This window comes from Hemiscyllium ocellatum, chromosome 47, assembly GCF_020745735.1.
Source record: "Hemiscyllium ocellatum isolate sHemOce1 chromosome 47, sHemOce1.pat.X.cur, whole genome shotgun sequence".
In the NCBI taxonomy this organism is placed as follows: domain Eukaryota; kingdom Metazoa; phylum Chordata; class Chondrichthyes; order Orectolobiformes; family Hemiscylliidae; genus Hemiscyllium; species Hemiscyllium ocellatum.
This window is the reverse complement of record NC_083447.1, coordinates 16,905,142-16,930,364: the sequence shown is the minus strand read 5'-3', so window position 1 is coordinate 16,930,364 and position 25,223 is coordinate 16,905,142. Positions and strand designations below refer to the sequence as shown.

Genomic DNA, 25,223 nt, shown 5'->3' with positions numbered 1-25,223 from the left:
TCACTAATACTCACGAATGGTAACTTGATTGTTTTCTTTTATTTCACTCTCAGTAGTTACAATTTGCATTAGCTTACAGGAGACCTAGGCCTTCAGTCACTGGGATTGATGGCCCTTCAGGCAGTTTGGGGTAGCGACATTTTCATGTCAGATCTTTTGACAACTCCCACTTTAAAGTAAAATAATGAAAATTTCCAAGGCCTTCAAGCACATTCAGTTTTTTTTCAAAATCCCTGGTGCTCAAGGCTTTCTCTTTCTTTGTGTTGCCCTATCTTTACAGCTGACAAAATTCCCATCCCTTTGTATTCCTGCCGCTTTGAGATGAAGTTTAACGTTTGTTCTGTGCTGTGAGAATCTGTATATACTCCATAGACTTGTGAATTAGTAAACAGAGAATAGTGAAATGATGTTGAATAGAATAATTACCTTCATGTACCACTCAAATACACCACTCCTAAACACCTCTCATTCAACTCTACCCAGAGTGTTGAACAAGCCATTTAGAGTCATAGTCATAGAGATGTACAGCATGGAAACAGACCCTTCAGTCCAACCCGTCCATGCCGGCCAGATATCCCAACCCAATCTAGTCCCACTTGCCAGCACCTGGCCCATATCCCTCCAAACCCTTCCTATTCATATACCCATCCAAATGCCTTTTAAATGTTGCAATTGTACCAGCCTCCACCATTTACTCTGGCAGGTCATTCCATACATGCACCCACCTCTGCGTGAAATAGTTGCCCCTTAGGTCTCTTTCATATCTTTCCCCTCTCACTCTAAACCTATGTCTTCTAGTTCTGGACTCCCCAACCCCAGGGTTGCTTGTCCTTGATATGGGATGGAAAAATTAAGTTTTACTTTAAAAAGTACTGGTTCTAAATAAAAACAAAATCCAAATATACAGGAGTGGTTTTCAATGGTTGCAGCTTGCACATACTTGAAGGGGGAAAAAATGCATTAATGTGGAGGAAAATGTGGGAGACTAGGAATAACTGGATTGCTCTTTAAAATATGGATCCCCATGCTCAATGGTTTTGATTTTATACAAGTTTTTTTGCAGGAGGAATTCAATTCTATTTTAAAGTTGTTTTATTGAGAAGGGGTATAATGGAATGGAATAGGTCACTCAGGACAGTTTGGGGATCATTGAAGAGAAGCTCACAGATTACAGGCAGATAGGAAAGACAATGAGTATGGGATAAAGAGAGATAGACTCCATGTTCGGCAGAACTGCTTTTTGCTGTACTGCTGGAAAAGCAACTGAAATAGGAGTTCTGTGTACAAAATCAATGAATAGTCAAGGGCAATTAGTATGCAGCGAGTGTTTGATTCAAGGTTCAGGAAAAGGATTCTCCAGATTCTCGGATGCTGCCTGACCTGCTGTGTTTTCCTAGCAACACACTCTTGACAAGGTTCAGGAAAAGTCCCAGCAGCTTTAGGGGTTTAAATGTGAGAGTCACTAGTTGTTCAGTATAGCTGAGAGACGGAGTTGAAAAGCTCAAGCAATATTTGCTTGATACAGTTGAGAACTCTGGGAAATCAACAGAGTCTGTTCTTCGTGAAAAGCTGGAATTGTTACGGCGAGTGAGTACTGAAGTACTATTTTGGCGAGTTTTGAGAAGATTTTTGATCAGTTTGAGATTTTGGATGTAGGTTCCCTCGCTGAACTGGGAGGTTCATTTCCAGATATTTTGTCAACCTACTAGGTAACATCTTCAGTGGGCCTCAGGCAAAGCAGTGTACATGATTCCTGCTTTCTATTTATATGTTTGGATTTCTTTGGGCTGGCGATGTCATTTCCTGTGGTGATGTCATTTCCTGTTCCTTTTCCCAGGGGGTGGTGGATGGGGTCTAACTTGATGTGTTTGTTGATAGAGTTCCGGTTGGAATGCCATACTTCTAAGAATTCTATTTTGGAGTCCAAGGGAGCATAGACCCAGGAAAGGAGAGCGATCATACTGAATTGGAGCAGTCATTGAGGCAGACTGAAAGAGTGGCCTTTAGGAGTTTCAATACTGAAGAAAATGGAAGATACACTAAGTAAATTAGAAAGGAAATTAGGAAAACAAAGAGGGTATGGAAAATATTAGCTTGAGCCCAGAAAACCCAAAGGTATTGTAAGTACACAAAGAGCAAATGGATAACTAAGGAAAGAGTAGAACCTGTTCAAGATAAAAATCTAGGAGGTGGAATAATCTGGTGCAGTTCTTATGTACAAATGTAAATTAGAAATAGATCATTCAGCTCCTCAGGCCTGTTCTGCCATTTGATAAAGATTGTAGTTGATCTGGCTGTGCTCTCATCTCTCTTCTTGCTTACCGTGATACTCTCTGGACTCTCTAACTCCAGAATCTCTCTACCTCTGACTTACGGTATTGAGTGACCCTGCTTCACTGCTGCCTGAGGAAGAGAGTCCACAGACTCTAACTTCAACAAATGTTCTCCTTGTTTGTCTTAAATGGAAGATCCTTTGTATTTAAACTGCTTCTCTAGTTCCAGTCTCTCCAAAAAAGAGAATTGTCCTTTAGCGCTTGCTTTCATTGGGCTGAACATTGAGTATAGGATTTGGGATGTCATGTTGTGAATGTACAGGACATTGGTGAATACTGTACATTTAAATTTGAAAGGGTGCAGAAAAGATTTACAGGGATGTTGTTGGGTCTGGAGGGATTGAGTATTGGGACAGGCTGAATAGGCTAGGGCTTTTTTTTCCCAGAAGTGATCTTGTAGAGGTTTATAAAACTACGAGGAGCATAGATAGGATGAATAGCCAAAGTCTTTTTCCTAGAACGGGGAGTCCAAAACTAAAGGGCACAAGTTTAAGGTTCAAGGGGTAACCTTTTCAAACGGGTGCTGCATGTATGGAATGAGTTGCCAAAGGAAGTGACGGGAGGTAGATACCATTACAATATTTAAAAGGCATCTGAGTGGGAACAGGAATAGAAAACGTTCAGAGGGATATCGGCCAAATGCTGGCTAATGGGACTGAACTAGATTGGGATGTCTGGTCGGTGTGGGAGAGTTGGATCGAAAAGCCTGCTTCCATGCTGAATGACAATGACTAGGATCTGGTGGCACAGCCTTCAGAGGAAAGAGATGACTCTCTAGAACTGAGATGAGGAGGAATTTCTTCAGCCACAGGGTTGCTGCAGAGGGCTGCGCAGGCCAAGTCATTGAGTGTATTTAAGATTTGGAGATGCTAGTGTTGGACTGGGGTGTACAAAGTTAAAAATCACATAACACCAGGTTATGGTCCAACAGGTTTAATTGGAAGCACACTAGCTTTCAGAGCGACGCTCCTTCATCAGGAGATTGTGGAGGGCTCGATCGTAACACAGGATTTATACCAAAAATTTACAGTGTGATGTAACTGAAATTATACATTGAAAAATTGATTGTCTGTTAAGCCTTTCATCTGTTAGAATACAGTGATAGTTTCACTTCTTTCATGTGTAAATCACAAAACCCTTTTTATAAAAGTTGCATTCTTGGGTTAGCTGTTAACAATGGTGATAGCTAGACAATATGTTGAAGGTGTTAGCCCCCTGTATTCTCTGTCTATTGACCTGATGTTTAGATTGATTCTAATCTAAAAAGTGAGATAACAGAGTTTTACATAAATTCATGCAGTTTTTGAGCTCAGAGTTCTACATGAATGTATGCAGTTTTTGAGCAAAAACTGTTTTGGGTGTATTTAAGATAGACTTGATAGAAAAGTTTTTGATTAGTAGGGAATCAACGGTAATGGGAAGAAGGCTGAAGAATGGGGCTGAGGAACACATCAACCATGAGTGAATGGTACAGCAGATTTGATGATCTGAATGGCTTTATTCTCTTCTGAAATATTATAGTCATTGAAGGTAACTCTTTGATTGCAAAGCACTTTGGGAAAAACCAAGGATGTAACAAGCTACGGTATAACCAGAATCTCTCTCTCTTTCCAACTTACCCTTCTCAATGTTAGGAATATTTACTTCTCAGATAATAAATACAGCCAGGGACAAATTGGTATCGAGTCAGTAGTCTCACCTCTATACAAGTACATTGAATTTACAGCAAAGGCAACAGGCCAGTCAGCTCAATTTTCCAGTACTAATATTCTACATCAGTCGCCTTCCACGTCATCTCATCCATTCTGTATTCTATTTCTTTCAGTTGCATGTACTTCTCTGGCATCTCTCTAAATGCATTGATGCTGTTCATCTCAACAATTCCTTGTAATAATGAGTTCAACATTCTCACTACCCTTTTGGTAAAGAGCTTTCTCTGAAATGTATTACTGAATTTATTGGTGATCTTGTTATGATGCCAACTCCGAGTTTTGGACTTACCATTTCCAGCAACACCTCCTCCAACTTCTTCCCTGCTGAACTTTCATAGTTTTAACAAGTTCTGTTGGGCCACTTCTCAGCTCATTTCTGGAGAAAACAGCCCTAGTTTTGCTGACATAATCTCTCAGTACTGGTATTATCTGTTTTGATCAATCATACTCATTATAACTTAAAAATTGGATAATGGCACTAGGTCATTACAATGTGTGTCTACCCTACAGCCAATGGAAATGGGGAAGCCAACACACAAGTTTTAAGCTGTCTTCTCATTTTACTGAATGGGGCATACAGCTCAGCACTAGACATGCTGTTGAGGAGTTCAAGTGAGGCTGGGACCAATTAAAATTAGCTTGCCCCTAAAGGGGAGTGCATTCTGACTGTGGTAGATCTGGAAGTAGTAGATGGGAAAGATTTTCAGAAAAATAAAAAAAATTAGACCAAGGGAACAATATGGCAGAGATTCTTAGATGGTCCTTAGAATGGAAATGGAAAGGAGGAGTTAGCTCATCTTGCCACAGGGAAGCAGGAGACTCTTCAGACAAATGAGCAGAAGTGACTGAGAGCAGACAGCAACAGAGGGCAATGCCCAGAGTCTGATCCTGAACGCATGGGAACAGTGCTGGAAAACCTCAATGATCTTAACACAAATGGCCAAAGTCAGGGAATGCATCTTCAAAAGTCAGATCTTCCCTAAAACATCTCCAATCTCAAACAATACTCACTTTAATCCACTTCAACACTCAGCCATCATCTATTCTATCAACTGGATCTTATGCCTAACATTCAGATATTCACTTTATTCTGACATACTTCAACAAAGCTGTAAGTCTCACATCCACATTTTGCAGCTTCTTCGTGCTCCTAACTATTGTTGCGAAGTTGATGTGTGTAAAATTGTACAACGGGGGAAAGCAGTGCACGGTCCCTTTAAAATATGGTGTTTTTTTCAGTGCTTCGAGTTAAAATGGATGTCAAAACAGCACTTTAAAGCGCAGGTGCACAGGAAGTGCCCGAATTGAAACTTTTTGTATTGAACAGCCAAGCAGCGTTTTCACCAATATGACAAGTTTTTTCAAATTCAGCCAATCAATTTAAACCAAGCACCTAGCTATCAAGAACCTATTAATTTTTTTTCCTCAAAGTCCCAAAACAATGCAACAAGCATATAAAACAGTAATTGCTGCTCCTGGAATTCGAGGAAATCACCTCCAGCACCTAAAATACCTCAAAAAAAAAGGAGCAGCTGTTACAGCCAGAAATTTTTCCCGTCCTCCATCTTTCAAAGGTAGAAGACAGAGGGTGGTGGTGGAGGGTTATTTTTCAGACTGGAGGCCTGTGACCAGTGGAGTGCCACAAGGATTGGTGCTAGATCCTCTACTTTTTGTCATTTATATAAATGATTTGGATGCAAGCATAAGAGGTACAGTTAGTAAGTTTGCAGATGACACCAAAATTGGAGGTGTAGTGGACAGCGAAGTGGGTAGAAGTGGCAGATGGAGTTTAATTCAGATAAATGCGAGATGCTGCATTTTGGGAAAGCAAATCTTAGCAGGACTTATACATTTAATGGTAAGGTCCTAGGGAGTGTTGATGAACAAAGAGACCTTGGAGTGCAGGTTCATAGCTCCTTGAAAATGGAGTCAGAGGCAGATAGCATAGTGAAGGCAGCGTTTGGTATGCTTTGCTTTGTAGGTCAGAGTACTGAGTACAGGAGTTGGGAGGTCATGTTGCGGCTGTACAGGACATAGATTAGGCCACTGTTGGAATATTGTGTGCAATTCTGGTCTCCTTCCTATCGGAAAGATGTTGTGAAACTTGAAAGGGTTCAGAAAAGATTTACAAGGATGTTGCCAGGGTTGGAGGATTTGAGCTATAGGGAGAGGCTGAACAGGCTAGGACTGTTTTCCCTGGAGCGTCGGAGGCTGAGGGGTGACCTTATAGAGGTTTACAAAATTATGAGGTGCATGGATAGGTTAAATAGACAAAGTCTTTTCCTTGGGGTTGGGGAGTTCAGAACTAGAGGGTATGTTTAGGATGAGAGGGGAAAGATATAAAAGATATAAAAGGGTGGTACGTGTATGGAATGAGCTGCCAGAGGAAGTGGTGGAGACTGGTACAATTACAACATTTAAGAGGCATTTGGATGGGTATATGAATAGGAAGGGTTTGGAGGGATACGGACCGGGTGCTGGCAGGTGGGAGTAGATTGGGTTGGGATATCTGGTCGGCATGGACGGGTTGGACCGAAGGGTCTGTTTCCATGCTGCACATCTCTTTGATTCTATAAATTTAAATCTGATGGTTTAGACAACCTAGCACCAATCCGATTGTAAGAAGGGTATGAAAGAAGAGGGCATTTGAAAATTGGCAGAGAGCCAACTTCCAAGACATAACAACTTTCGGCTCTCAGAGAAAGCACCACCTAACTAACAAAGCAGTGCGGCATTCTTTGTTAATATTCCAGACAGCAAAATTCATAGAGGGAACATTCCTGATAGAAGAACTGACACAAAAATTCGACCTAGAGAGGCATTACTGACACAAGAATTTGAACAAGGAGGCATTCCTTAAAGAAGATCAGTGAAGACGGCGTGGAGCATTCCGGAACACACATTCTAGCTGTAATTTTGAGTGAGTAAATTCTACTGTTTTGTTATTTAATTGGCACTTGTATTTTGTTGGAACAGCATAACATCAGAATCTTGTTTTATTCGGGAATAGTTAGTAGCTAGAGGGGAATTGTTAAGTTTGTAAGTGGTTCTATAAATCTGTCCACTGTTGGAATTAGATAAGTAAATTGGTACTTTTGATTATAGAGTAATGCATTTCATATTTCATTTAACCACGCCTTCATAACAGATTGTAGGAAAAGTAAAAATGGCCCACCAATGGCTTTAAAATTGAATCTAAGTGGAGTAGAGGGGCAAAACTCACAATCGTTAAAAATATCAAATGCAGGTTCATAAAGCAGTACAGAACGCAAACAAAATATTGGGCTCATTTAAGGGAATGAAAATCAAAACTTAAATTTATATTGAGCCTTCAAGCACATGAAACTATTAACTGGCTTTGTCTTACATTCTTTTGTATTGTATTTCAAGTTGACATCCTAGTTATCAACATTATTTTTTTAACTGATCGATAGGGCTGAACTGTTAAGAAAGAAACATTTTTATTTTGCTGCTATGAAGTCACATTTCCACATCCTTGCCCTTTAAAAAAAAGCTGAAGATTAAAAAATGTTGGAAGGACTCACTCTGCTTTCTCAGCTTCAGTCTTGAGTTGATCTTCTTCCTTCGTTTCTATTTCAGATTCAATCTGTTGCTGTTAAAAAGTAAGAGAGCATTTTGCAATGCTATAACAACATTTACTGTAGGTCTAGGTATTGAAATAAAAACTCTTGACAAAGTCTCAACACTGGCCTTTGATGATACAGCAATTAGAGAAAGGTAAGATGAACATTTCAAGATTTAATCCAGCCCAAGCGATTACGAGATAAAAATGCATACTGCAGTTTTCTATACGCCACCAAATAACAACCCATTTTTTTATTCATTGTCCTTCCATTTAGGTTGAATTTTGGTATAAGAATCAACTAAATTGGAGAGGAAACAAGGTGCAGCCTCAATATAGCTTACTTGCTTTTGAGTTTAAGGTTTATTTTTCTCTTCATATTCAATTGTCAATTCAAATAGGTAGTCTTGTGGCACAGCTGTTAGTATCTCTGCATCTCAGACAGAAGCTCCAGGCTGGAATTCCACCCTAGGACTTGGAAATTCTTCCAACAATAGCAGGTGGTAAGAGTGGGTGAGTTTCCTGTTCAGCCATGTATGGAAACAACATTGGAGCCTCTATCTTCATTGTCCATAGCTCTAGATTATTCATGTAAAACTGTAAATACCATAGCATCTTAAGCTCCTGGGAGGGCCGATTGACTCAGTTAGCTAGACAGCCAACGTGGATCAGATTGGGGTTTGAGTCCCATTCTGGCTGAGGTGGATTTAGGACCCATCTGCATGTTCTATCCCTAACAGCAAAGGGGGTGCTATGGGTCAGACTGCCTTTGGGCGTAGAACCCAAGAATATAAAGAATTCAAATTGGAAAGGAAAATGATAGCTAACAGATAATGTACTCATGCTATTATCTTTAAAGTGAAACTAAATCTGAGGCCTGGTTTGATGATTGTTTTTTTAAGCTGGAAAGAATTGTAAGGTCCTTACCCTCACTTTTCTGAAACTTGGTGGTGTTCCCTCAGGGGTTGGAGGTTCGACTGGTGTGGACTCCACAATGTCACCAAGTCCCAGGTTCGATTCTGGGGAGCTCATCCTTAATTGGCCGCTTTCTCTTTTTGTATCAGGCTTCTCAGATGCTTCCTCTTCTTTAGCTTGATCTTCAAACTCCAATTGCACAGTCATTTCCTCAACCTCTGCTTTACCAATGTCAGGAAGATCAGCATGGACCTCATCCTGAGTAGGGTCAGGCATACTAGCCAGGAGTTCAGTGACTGTCAGATGTTTGGCCCCTTCAACTAAACCACCTCCAAACAAGGTGTTCCATACTATCATGAAGAAACCACTGCAGATGCTATAGATGAATTGTAAAATGCCAATGAACAAAGTCCAGAAGAAGGTCACCAGGGCCATCACCATCTCTTTAATTGTCATTTTCTTTATTTTGCGGTACTTTTTTCTGATATTCTTAAAGGTGAATATTTTAAAAAAGTCAACAATACTGCTAAGGAATGCTGCAAAGGCAGATGGTGCCTCACCTGGAGAAGAGGCTTTCTCAGCCTCTATCATCTCAACAGTCTCCCCTTCCTCTTCCTCATCTTCTGACTTTTCCCCCTCATCTGTTTCAGAGATCTTTGAAGCAATTTGCATTTCAAAGATGGTATCCTCACAGAAGTTGACAAAGAGTTCCATCTTTTCAGATTCCCCACCTTCGTTCACCACATCAAAGATAAACTGTCGCTTAGACTCTTTGACTTGAGGCATCTCCCACTGAGTTTTATTGGCTTCACTAATCTCAAAGTAAATACGCTCTATTTTCTTACTGGCACCCATGATCTCAATGCGGCCTAAGAAAGGCTGGAAATAGGTGAGGATGCTCTCTGCCAATTCCAAGAAATTTTGCAGCCTTGTGTCATGAGGCACATGTTCAGATAAGTTTGTGAGTAACACAGCTATGTTAAAACCAATATCTTTGGCTGGCTCTTGGAATCGGTTTGCAAATTCCTCATAGTTTATCATCTCATTCTCATCTGCTTCTGAGCATGATAGTAAGAACTGGATCTCAGAAGGTGTGTATTGTTTCTGGCTGTCCATGGCCTTATGGAAATCCTTCTTTGAGATGAGCCCTCTGGGATCAGTCACATAATCTTTGAATGCATCAGACGCCACAATGTCCTTCAGTTTCAGGAACATGTCAAAGAACTTCAGGATCATTTCAACATTACTAGAAGACTCCACCAACATGTCCACCATTTGTTTCGCGATAGTGCCATTCACAACATTTCCTGAAAGTAACAAATAAAAATATGCCATTGTTTTACCGACTCTTTATTTTTCGGTGTGTTATGTACATCATGAAAAATAGAATGTAATGATTACATTTTCTCATTAAAAAACATTGCCAAATTCTACATAAAGGAGGGAACTACGTGTAGATTTAATGTCACAGTTGGTGATATCTGATGGAGAATGAGCTGAGGTGAAGAAGCAGAAATAAAGTATGTAGGTAACAGAGGAAGGCAAGGTGAGAATCTCCTGCTGGCAACATCAGGAAACGAAGGGCAGGCTGGAGGAGGACTGGGTAGATAGATCAAAAACTGAACAGAAGGGGGAATGATAACAGCACATTGGATTTCAGTGAGTAAAGAAGCAAGATACCTCCAGCCACTCCTGAACGAATGTAACAACTCCTTTGTATGTAGAAAAGCTTAAAAATTGCCATTCAAAACATTCTTAAAATAACTGTTATTGCATAACTGTTTGAGGAAACAATGGTGGAAACTATAAGCATTTGGCATCACTTAATTTTGTGTAAATAACATTGAGCCACTGACAAAATAGATTGGAGGAAAGAAAAAGCTGTCAATCGAGCCATGATTTCCTTGAATCATCCAGCTTCAACAACTGATGGTATTCTTGGTTCTCAGCTGCACCTTATTAAATCTTTGTTGAGAAGGAAGTTATTACTTTATGGATAAGATTTTTCCTTAGATCACACGCTATTATTTATATAGGGTTCATTGGTTTTGTATAATTAGATTAGATTAGATTACTTACAGTGCGGAAACAGGCCCTTCGGCCCAACAAGTCCACACCAACCTGCCGAAGCGCAACCCACCCATACCCCTACATTTACCCCTTACCTAACACTACAGGCAATTTAGCATGGCCAATTCACCTGACTCGCACATCTTTGGACTGTGGGAGGAAACCGGAGCACCCGGAGGAAACCCACGCAGACACGGGGAGAACGTGCAAACTCCACACAGTCAGTCGCCTGAGTCGGGAATTGAACCCGGGTCTCAGGTGCTGTGAGGCAGCAGTGCTAACCACTGTGCCACCGTGCCAATAGGTATAGGTTTGGAGTACAGTGGGTTGGCACAAAGGATGTGAGACTCCATTGGGAATGGGTAGTGTGGCACTGAATCCTATGGAAGGCACGAGTAAAACCTATGGAAGTTAGCTTTCAATAGAGTCTCACAACCAGACTATGATTCTCGAATATTTTCAGGACTATGAACCACAAATCCTTCAGAATCTGGTTTGACTCCATGCAAATTTCAGGTTCCAGGAAACACCTACTCCACTATGGGGCTAGCCAAGTTCGGAATGCACTCCACTCTGCTCTCGTACTTGGAAAAACTGGGGTACTGGGAATTGGGGTGGGCTGGGAGAGTTCCTTCAGAGTCAGGACACAGCCATCATTTCTAAAGGTCAGCATCATCCCCCTTCATGATCAGTATGTTTCAATAAGATCATTCAATCTGAATAACTACGTGTCATGCACTTGGGCAGGACAAACAAGGTAAGGGAATACATGATGAATGGTATGATCCTGGGAAGCACTGAGGATCAGAGGTACATATAACATAGAACAGCACAGCCCTCGATGCTATGTTGGCCTTTTATCCTACTCTAAGTTTAGACTCACCTATATACCCTTCATTGTACTAACTTCCATGTGCCTATCCAAGAGTTGCTTAAATGTCCCTTATTTTTCTCTGGCTCTACTACCACTGCTGGCAGTGCATTCCACACACCCACCAGTCTCTGTGCAAAGAACCTTCCTCTGACATCTCCCCAAAACCTTCCTCTAATTACCTTAAAATTATGTACCCTCTTCATATACATTTCCACCCTGGGAAAATTTCTCTGGCTATCCACTCTCTCTATGCCTCTCAACATCTTGTACATCTCTATCAAGTCGCCGCTCCTCCTCCTTTGCTCCAATGAGAAAAGCCTAGCTCTCTCAACCTTTCTTCATAAGACATGCCCTCCAGTCCAGGCAGCAGTCTGGTAATTCTCCACTGCACCTACATCTTTCTTATAATGAGACGACCAGAACTGAACACAATATTCCAAGTGTGGTCTAACCAGGGCTTGATAGAGCTGCAGCACAATCCCATGGTTTTGAACTCAATCCTGCTGCTAATGAAAGCCAACACACCATATGCCTTCTTAACAACCCCATCAACCTGGATGGCAACTTTGAGGGATCTATGGACATGAATGCCAAGAATCCTGCCTTTAAGCCTGTATTTTGCATTCAAACTCGACTTTCCAAAGTGAATGACTTCACACTTTTCCAGGTTGAACTCCATCAGCCACTTGGCAGCCAAGTTCTGCACCCTGTCAACGTCTTGTTGTGACCTATAACAGCCCTCCACATTGTCCACAACTTCACCAAGTTTCATGTCATTGGCAAGCTTACTAACCTATCCTTCCACTTCCTCATCTAAGTCATTTATAAAAATCACAAACAGCAGAAGTTCCAGAACTGATCACTGTGGAACACTACCAGGCTGAATACTCTCCAACTACCACCACCCTCTATCTTCTATGGGCCAGCCAATTCTGTATCCAGACAGACAAGTTTCCCTGTATCCCATGCCTCCTTACTTTCTGAAAGAGCCTACCAAGGGGAACCTTATCTGAATGGGAGCCCTTCCTGAAGAAGGGCTTATGCCCGAAACAGTGATTCTCCTGTTCCTTGGATGCTGCCTGACGTGCTGCGCTTTTCCAGCAACACATTTTCAGCTCTGATCTCCAGCATCTGCAGACCTCACTTTCTCCTCGAACCTTATCAAATGCCTTGCTGAAGCTCATGTACACCACATCCACTGCTTTACCTTCATCAACGTGTTTTGTCACATCCTCAAAGAATTCGATAAGGTTTGTGAGGCATGACCTGCCCCTCACAAAGCCACATTATCTCTAATCAAGCTAATGTCACTCAGAATCCTCTCCAATACTTTGCCCTCCACTGATAAAAAAAAATGACTGGTGTGCAATTCCCAGGATTATCCCTATTACCTTTCTTGAACAAGTGAATAACATTTACCTCTCTCCATTCATCTGGAACTACTCCACTGGACAGTGAGAATGCAAAGATCATTGTCAAAGGCACAGAAATCTCTTCCCTCACTTCCTGTAGTAACCTAGGCTTTATCCTGTCTGGCCCAGCGGATTTATCTATCCTTGTGTTTTTCAAAGTTTTCAGCACATGCTCCTTCCGAGCATCAGCCTGTTCTAGCATATCAGTCTGTATCATGCTGTCCTCAGAAACATGGTCCCTCTCAGTAGTGAATACTGAGGCTAAGTATTCATTAAGGACCTCCCCTACTTCCTCCGACTCCAGCTGCAAGTTCCCTACACTATCCCTGATCAGCCCTACCCTCACTCTGGCCAATCTCTTGTTCCCTCATGTACGTCTAGAATGCCTTAGGGTTTTTTTAATCCAACCCGCTAAAGCTTTTTCATGCCCCTTTCTAGCTCTCCTAAGTCCATTCTTCAGTTCCTTCCTGGCTAGCTTGTAACCCTCTAAAGCCCTGTTTGATCCGTATCTCTCAACCTTAAGTAAGCTTCCTTCTTCCTCTTGACTAGATGTTCCACATCCCTTGCCACCCAAGGTTCTTTCAACTTACCATCCCTTCCTTGCTCAGTAAAACAATCTTGTCCATTACTATCAGCAGGTGCCTCCTAAATAACCTCCACATTTCTGTTGTGCATTTCCCGGAGAACATCTGTTCCCAATTTAGGCACCCCAGTTCCGGTCTAACAGCATTGTAATTCCCCCTCTCCCCAGTTGACTACTTTCGCATACTGTCTGCTCCTATCTCTACGAGTAGAGTAAAGGTCATGGAGGTGTGATCACTATCTCCATAGAGATCTGACACCTGGTATGGTTTGTTGCCAAGCACCAAGGTCCTTGATGTGAATGTCCAGTGATCCCTTAAGGTAGTGGAACAGGTTAAGATGATTTGTCTTTATTAGTCAAAGCATAGAGTTTATAATTGTTTAGGCCACAGCTAGAGCATTGTGTGCAGTTCTGGAATCCACATTATATAAGGGATGTGATTGCATTGGAGAGGGTGCAGAGGAGATTTACCAGGATGTTGCCCAGGCTGGAGAATTTCAATTATGAAGAGACAATGGATAAACTTAGGTTGTTTTCACTGGAGCACAGCGATTGACGGGGAGCATGATCAATGACCAGGGACAGAGATTTAAAGTAAGGGGCAGAAGGTTGAGAGGGGATGTAAGGAAAGATTCTTTTCACCAGAGGGTGGTGGGAATCTGGAACTCACTGCCTGTCAGAGTGGTAGAAGTAGAAACCCTCATAACATTTAAGTAATATTTGGAAGTGCAAGACATACAAAGCTGCAGGCCATAAACTGGAAAATTGGATTAGGATAGTTAGGTGCTTGTTTTGATTGGTGCAGATCCAATGGGCCAAAAGGGCCTTTCCTGTGCTTCTCTGACTCCATTATTTTTCATTCTTTATAAATCCAGAGAACACAGACTAAATTTATTCAGCCTCTCATCATAGGACAATCCTTACATCCCAGACTGCAATCTAGTGAACCTTCACTGTACTGTTTCCAACGGACATGTAACCTTCCTTAAATATGGAGATCAGAATCACATAGAGTGTTCCAAATACAGACTCACATAAAACCCTGAACAGTTGAATAACAATATTCCCAATTCTGTTTTTAGTGTTGAGTGATACAACTTGCCCTCCTATATGAAAGATCTGGCTATTAGATTTGCTACAGTGTGGAAACAGGCCCTTTGGCCCAACCAGTCCACACCGACCCTCCGAAGAGTAACCCACCCAGACTCATTTCCCTCTGACTAACACTACGGGCAATTTAGCACGGCTAATTCACCTGACCTGCACATCTTTGGTGCTGTGGGAGGAAACTGGATCTGCATCTGAAGGAAACGCACGCAGACACAGGGAGAATGTTCAAACTCCACCCGGACAGTCACCCAAGGCTGGAATTGAACCTGGGGCCCTGGTGCTGTGAAGCAGCAGTGCTAAACACTGAGCCACTGTGCCGCCCAAGGCAATGAAGGGAATGATTAATTCATGATAGTACAAAGGCTTGTTGAACTGAATGAAGCTTTAGCTTGTTTTTTTCCATCTAATACAAGTTTCCTTCTCTCATTCCAATGCACTATTGTATTTACCTTCCAGTAATGAAAGCAGCATCACTACCATGTCTTTCTGTAAGTCCAGGAGCTCCTTCAACAATTCAATCTGGCTAGAATCCTGTCAACACAAGTGAAATATTAACACAGAACTTCAATGCTATCTTGCCACCAAATTAAATGCAAGGTATGAACATTCCATCTGAGTGAGAGAAAAAGTGTAGTCACATTTTAGGGCACAATGAGAAGTGGTTGAGATGATAAGCTAAATAACTTTCCTGGTAGTGAATTTGTTAAAATGTCTGGAGGTATTAAGCAGTTTCCTACATTGGGCTAAGCAATAAAAACAGAAAGCAAAGACAGGAGAAGTGTTACTGGGGCCTGAGTGACCAGCTCAGACATTAACATTAGATTAGACTTTTTTTAGATTAGACTTACAGTGTGGAAACAGGCCCTTCGGCCCAACAAGTCCACACCGACCCGCCGAAGCGAAACCCACCCATACCCCTACATTACCCCTTACCTAACACTACGGACAATTTAGCATGGCCAATTCACCTGACCCGCACATCTTTGGACTGTGGGAGGAAACCGGAGCACCCGGAGGAAACCCACGCAGACACGGGGAGAACGTGCAAACTCCACACAGTCAGTCGCCTGAGTCGGGAATTGAACCCGGGTCTTCAGGCGCTGTGAGGCAGCAGTGCTAACCACTGTGCCACCGTGCCGCCCACTAAACATATGTGGGTTTGCCTCCTGGTTAGAATTCGAGACACAAACAAATAAAAAAAATGTTTGGAAGCAAAGTGGGGGTTCATGCCCTCTTAGTGAACAGAAACTGTGTAAAGTGAGAGTTAGTTATAGTTCGTTTTTCAAAAGGAAAATGCACACTCACAGGAACACATGACTCTGTTCAGTCTGCAGATGAACACTGTACCAACCCACAACTGAAAGCACTCAAACATCAAATGGGGCTTCAGAGAAATATGAGGAAAATTAGGATTTTAAGGCAGAGAGGGAGATGGAAAAGTTTGAGGAGGATTTCTAGGTCAAGGTGGCTAAAAGCATAGTAGGATAAATGGTTCAAGAGGAACAGAGTTGGATTGGAGGCTGGGAGAGTGCTGGGAGGGCTGGAAGAAGTTGCCTAAACCTTGACAGTGAAGAATCAAGAGATTAAAACAAGGATGGGATCTTTATTTTGAGGTTTAGGCACTGGAAGTGTATGCAGATAGGCAAGGATGGAGGTGAGGAGTGAGGTAAGATAAAAAGATTTAGTGGAGCCATTGTAAAACATCCTCTGGAACAGCACTGAAATAACCAAGCCTGGAAGTGACAAAAGCACTTAAATATTGCTCAGAATATTTGACCAGCTCTACATAAGAATGGGTAGGGAGATGTTAATTCACTGATGAAGCTCATCAGATTAAAGGAATTTCAGTATTCTTCATCAGTCAGATGATAAAAATGAAAATAAAACCAGACTTCCACAGGATTCTATTTTCTGAAGACTGCACTGTCAGTGCCTACCACTGGGAGCATTAAAGTGAAAAGCTATCTCTGTTAACTGCTGTAACTACTACCTGGTTTGAAGATTTTAGTGCATGATAAGCAATGAAGATTAGCGTTAGTTAAATTACACCTCTACAACTGCCCAAAGGCATTTTTCCAGTATCAGGTATATTTGTCTAAATGGTTCTGCATAACAGTATTCTTCATTAAAACAAATCCATTATTATGCTCAAAATAGCAAACAAAAGAGAAGTAACAGGCATATTATGGAAATGCTAGAATAGGTTACAAAAGCGATATTTGCAAAACAAAAGTCAGGAAATATAAATAACTATTGAGATTTATAATGCAAAAGTACTCATTTTGCTAACAGAAACCCAATAGTGTACAATTTGACAAGTTATTTTATCGTACCTAACAAGCAATAGTGATGTTTGGTCTTCAATTTCTTCTGAAAATGTCTTTGTACATAATGCGTACTGTGAATTCCTACACATAACACTGTTGCTTTCAATAATGTGGAGGTGCTGCTGTTATACTGGGCTGGACAAAGCCACACAACACCAGGTTATAATCTGACCTGACCTGCTGTGCTTTTCCAGCAACACATTTTCAGCTCTGATCTCCAGCATCTGCAGTCTTCACTTTCTCCCAGATTATAATCTAACAAGTTTACCTGAAATCACAAGTTTTCGGACCACAGCTCCTTAAGGCTAGCGAAGGCTTCACCTGATGGAAGTGCAGCGTTCTGAAAGCTTGTGATTTCAAATGAACCTGTTGGGCTATAAGTTGGTGCCATGTGATTTCTGACTTTGCTTTCAATGGGCATCAATATATGGCCAATCAGCAGACTCAACAAGACTTACCAATATGCAGAGAAGTGGTGTAGTGTTAATCTCACTGGACTGATTTAATTAATCTCACAAAGACCATGCAAGTTTTCTTGGGACATAAGTGGGTGCCGCCATGGCAGATTGTGGAATTTGAATTCAAAAAAACTTGGAATGAAAGGCCAGTCTAATGGTGATTTTGCAATCATTATTTTGAAACAAAAAATCTTTATGTCTTTTATGGAAGGAAATCTGACATTTTTACCTGGTCTGGCCTTCATAAGACTCGAACCCACACCAGTGCAGTTGACTCTTAACTGCCCTCTGAATAGCCAAGACAGCCAATCAGTTCAAGAGGCAATGAGAGATTCCAAGCAGTCCCACAGAAACTCTTCCGCTGCCTCAGACTAGCACTGTACTACCTTCTACGCTTCAACTTCTTGTAAACTGGGAGGAGGAGCACAGTGTTGTGATCCGGCCTTATCTCACAGTGTAAAGGGAGTAGTCCTTGATCAAGTCAAGATAGGCAGCCTTCAGTCAGAGAGCCCAGCCACAATAAGTCAAGGACAGTGTCTAATCTCAATCCATTGGTTCAGACATGGTCAGTGGGCCCATTGGTGCAGTCAGGTTCAGGGGTTCCATATCACTGTAATCCAGGGAGTGACCACAATGAATCCAGCAGGCCCAGCTCAACCAGTCTGAGATGGATGGTGAGTCAGTTGGGGAGCTGCACAGAGATCAGTCAGGTCTTGGTCACCTATCGTTTGGATCTGGCTGTCCAAGTTGTTTGGGGATGGGCTGTTGTCAGTTCTCAGGTGAGTTCAATTAAAGTCATAGTACTTGAATCAGTCGATTATAGAACAGCAGCCCTTTCTTTGAAATATATTTTGAAAAGTACTTATTGCAGGAAAACATTATATTACATGCAAGTGTTCAATGTTCTGAATGCAAAAGGTGGCATAATGGGTCACGTTAGTCCATAAACAGGCAGTGATTTGTATCTTGATGCTGTGGAAATTCACAGTTAAATGTGTGCAAGGACTCAGGGTGGTGATTATCATCACATCATAAACCTGGCTTCTGGCCATTGCTCTTCAGCCAGATTATTAGGAGCTGACAAAATGCAGAGATTTGGTGACAGGTGAAGTACAGCCTCTCATACACACTGCATCAAACCAAAAAAAAAACAGATAAATGACATTTACATTAATTGCAGTGTCTTGAGTAATTGTATCCATCCTAACCATGGCCTTTTCTTTCTTCCCTTTTGTGCTCATACTGTTATGTTCCATTTCCAGCTTAGAACATTAATTTCTTGACAATTATTCAGCAGCAGGAATTTAGTATCATTCAGGCTAACTTTGAACATTCAAGATCATTTCAGTTGATACGAAAATTGAGAATTCTTCAGCAAACTTTGTTTAGGAGATACATTTAGCTGAAGAAAGGGATATAGCAATCTCATATTGTTGAAGAGTCAAGCAGGCTAGAAACCCCTTAGTCCAGATTGGTAGAAAATATAGCTCTCAAATGATAATGCAGAGATATTTTTAGATGTGCAGTAACTCATTGTCTTGCTCACAAAAAGAAAGAAAATATTCAATTTTCACTCAAATATTATGTCACTACCTTTTCATGCATAAACTGGTCATTTTGAAGTTTGTAGGCTGTGACCATTGAAGGGCCACAAAGATTAGGCCAGGGGCTCAGCAATTTACAATCTATATCAATGGCTTGAAGAGACAGAGAGAAAGGTATCTATATTCGCTGATGGTACGAAGTTAGGTGGAAAGGTAAGCTGCAGGAAAAATGGAGACAGGCAGCCAAGAGATACAGGCAAATTGTGAGAGTGGGCAGCAAGATGCTGTATAATATGGAGAAGTGTGAAACATTTCAACTGGTTTGCAAGAATAGAAATTTAAAAGTTTTGCTTTCTAAAGAAAAATCTGATTTATGATATTCAGATAGACTTGTGTTCTTGTACGGGGAACACAAAATTAGCATGAAGATACAATAGCAACTTGGAAGGCAAATTGTCATGCTGGATTTTATTGCAAGGTGATTTAGTAAAGGAATAACTAAGTCTTGTTACAAATGTACACGGCTTCAGTGAGATCACCTTGGAGGTGGTACAGTGGAGGTTTACTAAATTGGTCCTTAGGATGACAGGGTTGTCTTATTATGATATGGCCCCAGTTTACTCACCCTATTAACTGGACTGTTTAGAAAAATGTCAAGTAATCTAATTTAAACATAGAAGATTCAGAAGGATTTGATTGAGTAGAAATTGAGAGGCTGTTTCCCCTTGACTGAGCAATCGAGAACTTGGGTGCTCAATCTCAGGACCATTTAGGACTGAGATGAAAAAATATATTACAAAGGTTTGTGAATCTTTTGAATTTTCTATTCCTTGGGAGTTATTGTTGCTTTACCACTGAATAAATTTAAGATTGGGATAGACAGATATTTGGTCTGTCGGGAAATTAAAAGGTTACAAAGTGGATGGGAAAGTGGAGTTGAAGCTGAAGATTAACCATGATCATATAGAATGGTGAAACAGATGGAAAGGCCACATGGTCTACCCCTGCTCCTATTTCTTATGTTCAACAACTTTAACACAACAAATCTTCAGACATTTTGCTTTCCTTTACTTAAGACGCTCCAGAAACTATTACGCTGAATTAAAATATCCTGTTTTCAAAAACAAAATCATGGTGCAGATTGGTTTTGGTGAAGACAAGTAATTTAGTAACTAATGTTTAAAACGTACCTCGTGCCGTGTTTTAATCCAAAAATGTTCCTTTTTTGCATGACAACAAATAATAAATATTACACATTAAAATGGCATCAAACCGGAGGTTATACTGTTCATAGTGAAATAATATGGTCTAGTTCCTCTTTATAAATTAGTCTGATTTTTTCAGCACTTAAATACATGGAAATTTTATCCATAGAACAAAACCATTAAATCTTTTTGTAACCTACATGAAAGGCCTTGTATGTGTTTTGGAAGGCTTATTAAGACTTCAATACAATATTGAAAACAAGTTTGAATTTGTTAAAAACACTCAACTCTTGTTACATATTACTTTCCTACCGTCTGGAGCATTACTGTCATTATTATAGTTTAAGATGATAGGAGATACTACAATATGATGGAATGCCTCCAGTACCTGCTGTCAATGAGGTAAAGTGAATAAAATGAGAACATCTATACATGATACTGAAGCACCTCCTTCAACAACCTGTTTAAATAAAAAAAAGCGGGCCATGTGAAATTGAGAGATCACTATTAGATATAATTTCAACGATAGCAGATATCCACTTTGTAGAATCTATACTTTTATTTGGTGGATTAAGTGGGAAATTAAAATAATTGTCTTGTATGGCAAAAAAACAAACAATGACTGGAGCTTGTGATTCTTTTAGAACTACATATGATCCATTTCTGGTAAGTAATTCACTGCTTCTCTACAGGAAATATTGTTGTAGCCTGGCTCCACACGGGTAAAAATCAATTTGAAATCATTAATTTGATGTGAACTTCCACATTTTTAAGCGATTAATCTTGCTGTAAAAATCCTCAAAAAAGTTACATCTCATAAAATGAGGTTTCTTGTGAGTACTCTGTCACAAATGAATACTTATGAACAACCTATCTATCTCTCAGAGACTTAATTTTATTTGTGCAATGTCAAATTTATCCATTTGATGCTAAAAATTGCATAGAAAGTTTCTTAAATTTCAGCTTCTACCTTACTCCATTTTGTTTCTCCTAATTGAAGCTTCACACAAATGAAAATAAAAATGACAACAAATGCACAAGAATTCAAGGCATTGTAAACTCTCAAAATAAACAATCTATTTCTCTGACTTTTGAAAAAAATCGCAACTCATAACTGGAGACTTTCTGACTTACGTGCAAGATTAGCTTTAGTTGTATAACCACTAGCAAAATACTTATGTTACCAACTAGTAATTTAATAATTTCAGGTCTAGCAAGTTTTGAGCAGATTTGTAGCTCAGGTTGAGATTCTGGATGTAAGTTTGCTCGTTGAGCTGAAGGTTTGTTTTCAGATGTTTCATCACTGTACTAGGTTACATCATCAGTGAGCCTCCAGTGAAGCACTGGTGGTATGGGCCCACTTTTTATGTATGTGTTTAGGTTTCCTTGGGTCGATGATGTCATTTCCTGTTCTTTTTCTCAGGGGTGATAAATGGGATCCAAGTCAATGTGCTTGTTGATTTTAGGACTACAGATTATGGACAAACACAATACTCTGCAGTTTTATAGCATCACACTAGTTTGTTTGTTCATTTGCCATCAGAGTTTGATTTAAAATTATTCCATAAATCCTTAAGTACTTTCAGGATATAATCCCATCTCACAATCAGTGAGACTATTTGAACAAAATAAATCATTAAAAGAAAGTCTTAAAATGTAATTAACACTCTTCCTATAAAATGAAAAACCTGGTAGTAATTTATTTGGAAATTATGCAGATACGTTAATGCAATTGCTAATGCAAAGATCGGCAAATGAATTATCCAGAAGCAAAATTATACATGGGAGCAAGTGGAAAATATACAATCATGTAAATAGTCATTCCTTTTGTGTGTTAGAGATAAAAGCAACTGTGCAGTTAATGTATCAGCCTGATAGCCTAAAAGTAATGGTGCTGGCTCCATAACAAGATGGCTGTGAGTTTTAGTTCCATGATTGCCCCATATTCATATTTGTTTACAATAATAATTGTGAAATACCAAAATCTCAACATCACAAATGTTTTCCCTGCTAGCTAATCACAGAATAATGACAATATTACTGGTGAGCGAGACTGTTTTACATTCCTGGCAGAAGATAATAAATGTATAGCAAGTGAGTGGTCAGCAAAATTAGTCACAACATAAATGGTCTAATAAACTTCAATATTTCATTTTGATGTACACAAGTGAAACTTTCAGAGAACAGGAACTACACATTCCAACATCCATTTCATATTTGCTTACAGATGTGTATATATAAAATTTTGTTAAAGGAATGAATACATCATAAATAGAAGGTCAAATGAATTCTTTCACAACCATTAGGTGCTCTAATCTGTTTATGAATGTTGGAAGCATTTTAATCCAGATTGTGTGAAATTGTGTTTGAGATTCTAGTAATTTGTGAACCTTTTTTGGCATTATTGTCTTGACCAAGAAGAAATCAATTACTTTAGTTATTTCTGGTGAGGTAGACTGGTGTTGAAGTAAGAAGATTGAATTTTGCAGTTTTCCATTCGGGTTAAAAAAAATCTGATGTTAAAGGAACATTCTAATATTGTACACTAAGAGAAAAGACACAGTTCTTGAAATGGATGCTTGGAGTGTACTCTCTGTCCCTTGTGTTTTGTGATATTGAGGCCACTTACTTCTAGTTTAAATTAAATAGTGGCTTGAAAATTCTCATTGAAAGCAAAAGTGATTTACCACTGAAACAAGAAACTGCAGAGGTATGTGCCCAAATGAAAAATTAAAATGACAGCATTTATGGCAAACAACTTGCATGAGATGGCAGCTGCGGTACACAAAATTCTTACGCTATTTCTGGATCCTCGATTATCAGGCATCTGTTATTCATCAGAATAAAAACGACATTTAGACACTCAGTGGGAAATGGATTAAATTAATTCATCTTCCCTACAGTTTTCCTTTAAAAGTACACAATCTTTCATCCAAACATACTACTGCTACAGAAATAAATCCTTCATGTTTTCAAGTGAACTGTAAATATTTCTGTAATTCGCACTTAGGTACTCTCTAAGAAATACCTGTGGCAATATTACTGCTACAGTATTTATACGGACATTCTTTGACAAGTAATGATGACATTCCATGTAACTTCATAATGTATGGTTTAGCATTCACTCAACAGCCTTTTAAGAAACTGTTGTCACAACTTACTACTAATAAATCTAAACCAGCTGTAACAATTGCAGTTCTCAAGAAGAGTCATATTGGACTCAAAACATTAACTCTATTTCTCTCTCCACACATGCTGCCAGACCTGCTAAGTTTTTCCAGCATTCTCTCTTTTTAATTTCAGATTTCAAGCACCTGCAATATTGCGCTTTTACAACAATGGCACTGTTAGAAACATAAAGAGACGCTGATGATGAAAGTTCAAGATTATTTATAGTGCAAATTCTAGGGGATTAAAGCCTTTTTCTAATTTTGGACTGAGTAGCTAAATAAAGAAATAAACACAAAAAGGTTTTGATCATACTGTCGAGGATCAACTCTGAGCAAGATGACAAATAATAACAAATAAGCTCATTAAAATTTATTGAAATTGTTTCTTCAAATTAGCATGCCAATATGTCAATTTATTTTAATTACATACGTGAATTAAGAAAGAAATCGTGACTATCTGATTCAAGTTAGAAGTTTTGTTGAACCTTACTCTGCACTATATGACCCTAACTAATATCAGAGAAAAGAACTTCATCTTGACAATTTGTGTTGCAACCTGACTGATGTCTGGAAGTTCAAAAAGTTTGCTTTAATATACTGAACTGCTCCACTCTCTTTTTAATATAATATTGCTCATTATTACATGGAACACAATGACATTCAGATAAATGGTGAGAAAAGGGATGAAAGAAGTAATTTGTTATTGGAATAGCCACTTACCTGTGCGAGCTTCATCATCATGTGTGCAAAGATATGAAGAAATCCAACAACTGCATCCCACAATCTGCTGTGAGCCAGGCTCTGCTGGTTACCAGTGCACGGACCCTGTAACGGAGTTTGCAATAACATCATTCACACCAAACACCAATAAGGTTTTTGGGCTGCTTTGGTATTTCAGCAACATCAAAAAATGAATTATGCAAAAAGATTCAAATCAAATATTTTTAAAATAAGAACATGAGGTCATTTATGACAAACTATAACTCACAAAAGTCATATAGTATCTGAAATCATAAGAGTATTGAAAGAACATTGATAGATTTTATTTTACTAAAATAAATTCAATGGATAATTGCACACATTCATTTTCAAAGTGCTAATATAAAGGCACACAATTAAAGAGAGATGATAGTGATGTTGCACAAAATTTGAAAATAAAAGCGTAGTGGTTAATGGATACTATTTAGAGATGTAAATAGTCATGTCTCACGAGAGTTAGTGTTAGGACCATTGAAAGTGGATCTGGACGCAGGCATGTGGGCACAATATCAAAAGGCACATATACAAAGTTGTCGAGAAGGCTAGGAAAATAAATGCTTGATCAAATTTAATGAAGAAAAATGAAATATCTTATATTATTTGGGATCATGAAGAGGGTGTAGAATTTTGTCAAAATTTAAATTCATGTTGTTTTGGAATTAGATAAGCAATTCTTTAAAAGTGGAGGAGAAATTAATAAATCTGTAAATAATTGCAATTATAGGATTTATCAATAACAATAACATATTTATACAGTGAAGGATTCAAAATGCTTGATCGGTAGACAGCTGGCTGACTGACAGCTGAAGACATGTCTACCAATGGCAGTTTGATTAAACGTGGTCGTGCAAGAGAAGATGAGCTGACAAATCTTGGAGGACTGCAGGGTTGGAGGAGGGGAGGCCTCAGAAATAGAAAAGTGATGCCACGCAAGGATTTAAAAACAAGGAGATAATTTTAAAATTGAGGTGCTGAACCAAAAGGAGCTGACATAAACCAATATGCTAGAGGTTAGGGTTTGGTTAACAGGACTACCTTAAAAAGACACTAGTGAATCAGATAGGTTTTTTTAAATAACAATTGAAAAATTCTCATGATCGCCATACTGAGACTGGCTTTCAATTCCAAAATTATTAATTGAGTATAAATTGCACCAGTTGCTGTGTGA

At 39.6% G+C, this 25,223-nt stretch overlaps 1 protein-coding gene across 9 annotated transcripts in view; it reads right to left on the bottom strand.

The window, feature by feature from the left end:
- LOC132836584 (ryanodine receptor 1-like) overlaps positions 1–25,223 on the bottom strand; it is a 402,705-nt gene that overhangs the window by 28,381 nt on the left and 349,101 nt on the right. For 5 of the 9 annotated variants that reach the window (XM_060855954.1, XM_060855956.1, XM_060855958.1 and 2 more), the window contains 4 exons: positions 24,017–24,121; positions 15,042–15,123; positions 8,556–9,850; positions 7,591–7,658 (listed from right to left, as the gene is read on the bottom strand). In XM_060855954.1, the coding sequence (XP_060711937.1) occupies positions 7,591–7,658; positions 8,556–9,850; positions 15,042–15,123; positions 24,017–24,121 (1,550 nt within the window). Of the gene's footprint in view, positions 1–7,590; positions 7,659–8,555; positions 9,851–15,041; positions 15,124–22,923; positions 22,954–24,016; positions 24,122–25,223 lie in introns of all 9 variants that reach the window. The other 4 variants (XM_060855950.1, XM_060855953.1, XM_060855955.1 and 1 more) reach the window with 1 other exon arrangement.